The 7,295-nt window shown below is 49.6% G+C and overlaps 1 protein-coding gene across 1 annotated transcript; it reads left to right on the top strand.

Moving 5' to 3' along the window:
* Positions 1–4,191, top strand: GDF2 (growth differentiation factor 2; the record flags this gene model as incomplete). Its single annotated transcript, XM_080925877.1, has 2 exons — positions 1–343; positions 3,248–4,191. The coding sequence occupies 2 exons, from the start codon at positions 1–3 to the stop codon at positions 4,189–4,191; spliced, it is 1,287 nt and encodes a 428-aa protein (XP_080782003.1).
* Between the last annotated feature and the right edge of the window lie 3,104 nt (positions 4,192–7,295).

Raw genomic sequence — 7,295 nt, 5'->3', positions numbered from 1 at the left:
ATGTCCCGTGGGACCTTCTGGGTGGCCCTGCTCACGCTTTTCCTGCTGACCTGTCCTACACAGCAGAAGCCGCTGCAGAGCTGGGGGCAGACCTCCCCTGGGAGAAATGCCCGAAGCTCGCTGGGATTGTCTGGAGGAGGAGAGGAGGGCGTCTTCGACCTGAAGATGTTCCTGGAGAACATGAAGGTAGATTTCCTGCGCAGCCTTAACCTGAGTGGTGTTCCCTCCCAGGACAAAACCAGAGCGGAGCCACCCCAGTACATGATCGACTTGTACAACAGATACACTACGGACAAGTCATCCACGCCTGCCTCCAACATCGTGCGGAGCTTCAGCGTGGAAGGTATAGTGCTTCCTCCAGGGTTCCAGCGGGTGGGACGTGCTGCACCCTGCCCCCACAGTGCAATGGCTCTGCAAGGTAGGATGGTCACTGAGCACAAGCAGCTCTTCGGGTTTCTATTGAAGTGACTGACAATGAAACGGGGAGAAAATACCGAGTTTCCTGTTCACCATTTTCGTTTGGCTAATGGCTTCCCTATAGGGCGGTGCAAATCATGGGTCCTGTCCATCAACCCTAAAGGTTCTAATGCACAGCCTGGCTCCTCCCTGGAGGCACATACTTGGTTAACCCAGTAGGTATCCAGTATACCAGGTTTCTGCTTCCACCCCTCCTCTTTTCATTTCCCTGTTTGTTTGTGCTTCAGCCTCCTTTGCCCTCCTTCTTTCCTCCCCACCCCTCCCTCCTCTTTCATGCCTCCTCTTCCCTCTCCTCCTTTTCCTTTCCACTTGACTTCTCTTCCTCTTTTTTCTTTTCCTATCTTCCTCTCTCCCTTCCTGTCTTCTTCTGACTTAGGAACAGATCACTCGTCTGGCCTGCAATAAACTTGTATGTTTCTCATCTTTAAAGAAAAGCCAGGTTCTCTCTTACTTGGTGCCCTTTAGACCTGGATTTTTAAATGTTAGTAGAGTAGGACTAGAAGAGGCCCTCCTTGTTTTTGAGATGTAATCGTCCTCAGCGCAGCAGGCAGTGCATCTATCCAGTATGTTTCTACTGTCACATGTCCTTGATTTAGGAAGATTAGAAGGTAAACACGGAGGTGAGGTCTGTAACTGACAACTCACAGAACACAGAAAACTAGGGTTGCCAAGGCTGAGGCACCCACTGCAAAGGCCCATCACCGGCCTTATGTCCTGCATAGAACCAGCTCCCCTTATCTTGTTCTGGCATCTTGTTCCAAAGGACCAGGAGCCCAGGGCCTCTTTCTTTCTTGTCCAGAGATTTGCAAATGCTCAAGGGTCCCAATCCAGGGCCACAGCCAGGCCTGGCCAGATCTGTCCAGCCTGTAAAGTGTGTGTGTAAAAATACTTCTGACTACTGTACATTCTCAGTGCTGCCCAACAGAAGTTTCGAGGAAACTTCACACACACACACACACACACACACACACACACAGAGCTTCATTTAAAAAAAAATAACATATAATTTGCAGGTCACCAGGCCCCTGGGATTGTCTAGATTTCTGCCTAGGGTAAAAGCTAATTTTTTTGTTCTTGTTTTTTAATTCGAGCCTAAGTCATCCTATTTCTTAGGCCGGAATGTAAAGCCCAGCCAGAGACACCAACCTCCCTACACAGATGTCACTGACACAATTACCCCATGCACTCAGCAGCAGCAATGTAGACAACATTCGTACATGACCTAGGAAACATTCGTCTAATTCCCATGGAAGTGTGGTTTCTGGTGTCTGTCAGTGATTCCACAGCCACTGTGGGAGTAGCCACGTGAGGGAGCTTTTGGCCTTGGACACAATGCAAAGTTCTTACCATCTGATATGCCACAGCGTTCACCAGATTAATCAGTGCATTCGAGATGAGCAAGGAGACCACAGAGAGCCAGAGCAAAGGGCTACATGCCTTGTCATGTGCACTGGGCTTGTGTGGGGCAGAAGAAATACAAAAGTATTAACTGAGCAACAGCTATTGGCTCATGACTGGCCTGTAAGTTTCATGAACCACCTTGGTAAACTGGTAAGATGGGCCCCATTATATAAGAGAGGACTCTGAGGTGCCAAGGACCTCAAAATTCCCAAGGATTCAAGCCCAGAGGGACAGAGTCAAGATTGGCAGCTCTATTCTTCAGACTAGTTGCTAGGTTTCAAGGTAGCATGGGTCTCTGTTCATCCTTCTACAAACAGGAACCCTCCCCCCCAAATCTGAGAGAACCGAGGCTAGTTGCTGGGGTTCTACTGTGGTCCATACTATTAAATGTAAATCCAGAAACAAACTTCTCGTGATTTTGAAGTTCCTTTTGTCACAGGTTTATTTTCCTAAACTTCCCATTTTCTTTATGCTCGGTTAAGCCCTTGCTGACCCTGCTTGGCGCACGGTACTTCAGCACGGGCGTGCATGCACGCAGGAGGAACACAGTGTGCAGGATTTAGAACTCTCTGTACTTCCACACATCCTGTGAGTGTATCAAAACATGTCACCCAAGGATAATGCAGTGATTGAGCGTGGGAACGGACCCACAAATGGCAGTGTCTGTGGTCAAGCTGCAGTCCAGGAAAAGTGAGAAACAGACAATTGTGAGGCTAAGAAAAGCCCAATTTTATTTTATTTTATTTATTTTGCCTAACATGACAATGCTGTTGGCATAATAATACTTTTATCTCTTAAAACAAACAAAAAACCCAAAAACCGGGGAAAAAAAATCCAGTTTCACTTTCGATGGAAGCTACCAACACCATTCCAATTACTTACATACTCCAGTGCTACAAGGTTTGGCTTTATCTAAAATATTTTTTATTCTAATTTTTTGTTAAATATTTGACTTCGATGGTCCCCAGCCAGCCCTGCAGCATCTTTGCTCTAAAGCTGACAATGTGTTTTCTGGCTTGCTTTAGGTGCGGATTAACTGTGCACTCTGACAGCTCCAGTGTTGTGCATCCAATGCTGTGGACACCAATCTCCACACATGTAAGGTGGGGATAATAACTAGATGCTCCCAGACTCGGGGCGTAAGGCCAGACTCATAGTAGATACTCAATGAATAGTAGACACTGTTAACTTTGGCTGAAGGTACCTGCCTCTGCTCTCCCTAAGAGAACCTTCTACTATGACAGAGTGGAACAATAGTGACAGACTCTATCACCTTAGATGTCCCTCATAGCAAACCATGAGGTTTGGCTTTGGTATCGTAGAAAATAGACACCAGGCAGATGGCCCTCTGCATGTGTTTGCATTTCAGATGCTATATCGACAGCTGCCACAGAGGACTTCCCCTTCCAGAAACACATCCTGATCTTCAACATCTCCATCCCTAGGCACGAGCAGATCACCAGGGCTGAGCTCCGTCTCTATGTCTCCTGTCAAAATCATGTGGACTCCGCTCACGGGCTGGAAGGAAACATGGTTGTTTATGATGTTCTGGATGTCGATGAGACTCGGGACAGTGCCTCGGGGACCAAGACCTTCTTGGTATCCCAGGACATTCAGGATGAGGGCTGGGAGACCTTGGAGGTATCGAGTGCCGTGAAGCGGTGGGTCAGGGCAGACGCTACCACCAACAAAAACAAGCTAGAAGTGACAGTGCAGAGCCATAGGGAGGGCTGTGACACACTGGACATCAGTGTCCCTCCAGGCTCCCAAAACCTGCCCTTCTTTGTTGTCTTCTCCAATGACCGCAGCAATGGGACCAAGGAGACCAGACTGGAGCTGAAGGAGATGATTGGTCATGAGCAGGAGACCGTGCTTCTGAAGACATCGAAAAATGCTTCCCAGGATGCGGGAGAGAGCCATGAGGAGGAGGGTCTAGGTGGGTACACAGCTGTGGGACCACATTTAACTAGAAGGAAGAGGAGCACCGGAGCCAGCAGCCACTGCCAGAAGACTTCTCTCAGGGTGAACTTTGAGGACATCGGCTGGGACAGCTGGATCATTGCACCCAAGGAATATGACGCCTATGAGTGTAAAGGAGGTTGCTTCTTCCCACTGGCTGATGACGTGACACCCACCAAGCATGCCATCGTGCAGACCCTGGTGCATCTCAAGTTCCCCACGAAGGTGGGCAAAGCCTGCTGTGTTCCCACCAAACTGAGCCCCATCTCCATCCTCTACAAGGATGACATGGGGGTGCCAACCCTCAAGTACCACTATGAGGGAATGAGTGTGGCCGAGTGTGGGTGCAGGTAGTCCCTGCAGCCACCCAGGGTGGGGGTACAGGACAGGGAAGAGGTCCTGATAAGGTCCTGCATCCTCCTGGGCAAGGCATGCCTCAGTGGGTCTGAAACCATCCTGGAGAAGAAAAGGAGCCCTTCTGGGTCCCGTGGGTTCCTCTGAAGAAACAATGACTGGGGTCTGCTGGTCTGTGGGTAGAGCAGGAGACCCTGGAAGAGTTGGTGGGTAGAAAGGAGATGGTGAAAATGGAGCCGGGGGGGGGGGGAAGGTGATCTGGGAACAGCAGAAACTAGCAGAAGATACAGGTGATGTGCAGAGAGTCACTGGAGTCACAGGGTCCAGAAGCTGAGACTCATTCCAGAAACCTCTGGAGTGAAGGAAGAGGGAGGGGGGCTCCAGCTACTGTTTCAAGTCGCTGTCCACACCCCACAGAGATGTGCGTTGTGACTTCTGGCTGTCAGTTGTGGAAACAAAACTCAGCGAGCCAATTACTATGACTCAGTGGTAGGATTCTACCCGAGTCTGTGGGACCCCAGTGTCTGAGACCTTCCCAAGTGCCACATGCGATATGGTTTAGCAGAGCAGTGTGTTTTGATGGAGTCACTAGATATTAAAGGCCCAGCATGAGGCCGGGCAGGCCTGAGCCAGGTCCACGCCCACCACTACGAGCAGGCGGCTTGCTGTGCTCCAGCGTGATCTGCTTGCTCCATGCCCATGCTCACTCTGTGGCCACGTGGTTTCCGATATATTCCCAAGCAACCACAGAATGGAGAGAGGCAGTTCAAGACCTCAGCCCTCCGACGCTTACTGTGACCAGAGCCACTTTGACCTTGGTGAAGTCCTCGGAAGTTTCGGGGGTTCATACAAGGCCACTTGCAATCCTTTATTACAATTCCGTGGCCATCTGGGAGGGACTGCCTGTGGCTTGGGCCTCTGAAATTATCTCCTCTGTCTGGCCAGCTCCGGACTCTGCGGAGGACAAGGCTGGGGCTCAAATCTGTTGGGATCACATGTGCTTCTGGTTAACTATAAAACTTAACTCTTTTCCTTCCCTGGTGACCTGCACTCCAGTGATTAGAAGTCAAGCCTTATGTGTGAGAGCTCTGCTTCCTCATCTTCCCCACCAACTGCCACTGAGTCTGCCTGCACCTGCCTGCTTCCTTGAGGAGTGTGTCCCCTGGGAGAGCAGCATTTGTCATTCCTGTGCCTCGACCTCCTATCTGACTCTCCCGGTGGCTCATAGGACTCTATGGGGTGAGGAAGAGCCTGATGTCCTCTGGCATTTAGGGCCCAATGGACTTCAAAAGATTTGGACCACTCTCATCGACTGATGCTCCAACATAAACTTTAAAATGATCCGCATTAAATGTTTACATGGCATCAATGACCAGTAACACAAAACACAACGGAGCATTTGGTGTTTAATCTGTAGAGCTGGAGAAAAGATAAATTCCTAATACATGCCTGGTAGTATGGCGTGACAGTGCTGTTCACAAATGGTGGTGGGTGGTGTTGTCTTCTTCAGGTCCTAGTGATGTGTGCACGTGTGTGTGTGTGTGTGTGTGTGTGTGTGTGTGTGTGTGTGAAGGAGAGTTTTATTTAGAAATAAAGTCTAATGCCTGGAATGTCTTTCCTGAATGTAAGGTCAGAACTGAAGACTCTCTAGTTCCTCAGGACTGCCAACCTGCTCTAACTAGCCCCCAGGAGATGTGCCATTACTTTCCCTGGGGTAGGGGAGCCAAAGGGGAAGGACATGAAGCTTCCACAGGGTGAAGATGTGTGGAATCTGCACACTGGAGTCAGTGAACACATTTGTGTGTATGCATGTGTGTGTTTGCACACACACACACACACACACACATACACACACACACACACACACACACACACACACACACACAAGTGCTTGAGCATATTGTCATGAGCAACTATGTGGACAGAAGTTTGCTAGAAGTTAGCTGCCCCATTTTATTCTCACCTACCCTACATATACACTTCAGAGCAGAATGTCTCTCTATGGACAGATAACCTTAGGTTTTCACCACCCAGTGTGCAAGGGCATCTCTGCCAGTCTCTGTCCACTGCTGCCATGCTCAGAAACCCATCTCTCCAGCCAAACCCGACCCACAAGCTCATCCCGTTCTTTATCCCCAAACCAAAGTTCTGTTCACCCCCCCCACTCCTAAATTCTACCGCACAACTGTCATCACCTGTGAGGAGGACCCCCAAACTCTAGTGCCACCCACTCTGTCCTCCTGGATGTTCTAGCTCTGAGGAGCATCAGACTTGGCTCAGGGGTTCATCCCCTATACAAGGACTCCACAGAGGACAAGGCTGGGGTTAATTCCCTTGTAGAAAACAATGAATTTTTACTTCAGTGTCGTAAAATGAACAGACACCAGGTCGATGCCCCTATGCTGTGCTTGTATTTTAGGTCCTGTGTCATCAGCCGCCACAGAGGACTTCCCCTTCCACAAACACATCCCGCCCTTCAGCATCTCCATCCCTAGGCACGCGACACCCGTTACACAGTTGCCAGGAGCAGTAGGAAGCACTGACATCCTCCTGACTTGTGTGGCTCCTGAAGAGGAGCCTTCTGGAGATAAGACCATAAGCCACTTGCTTCGGACACTTCTGGAAAGCCAACATGCCCTGTGGCTCAGAACAAATTGGCATGGTGCAGCTCATGAGCACAAAATACACAAGGGGTCTCTGGCTTTCATGGCACTGGGTTATTTTCACCTAGTGTGTATCAAAACTTGCTCACCCACGACTATACATTGAAATGTGATACGGCCATGCTCGAGCCACTTTCACGGCTGATGGACCCACCTGCAGTGCCACATGGGACACAGCTCCTAAAGCATCCTCCTTTATGGTAAAATGATCACTGCAATGTGCATAAAGATGCTGATGGAAGGAAAGCCCTGTCCTGGGCTTCTCAGTGGGAAGCTGCCCTCTGCTGCTTTTCTGACCTTTTCTCTGTGCGAGAAGCAAGGAAAGAGCTGAAGAAAACTAAGTAAAATGTGCTGGACACTTTACAGAGGGGTCAGATTTCTGGGGGTGGTCCCAGACCTCATAAATCTAGTGAGACAGAATTCGTGCTCTAATGCAGAGTG

The sequence above is a fragment of the Micromys minutus genome (genome assembly GCF_963924665.1).
Source record: "Micromys minutus genome assembly, chromosome: 12".
Taxonomy (NCBI): Eukaryota; Metazoa; Chordata; class Mammalia; order Rodentia; family Muridae; genus Micromys; species Micromys minutus.
This window is presented reverse-complemented; position numbering and strand designations above follow the sequence as displayed.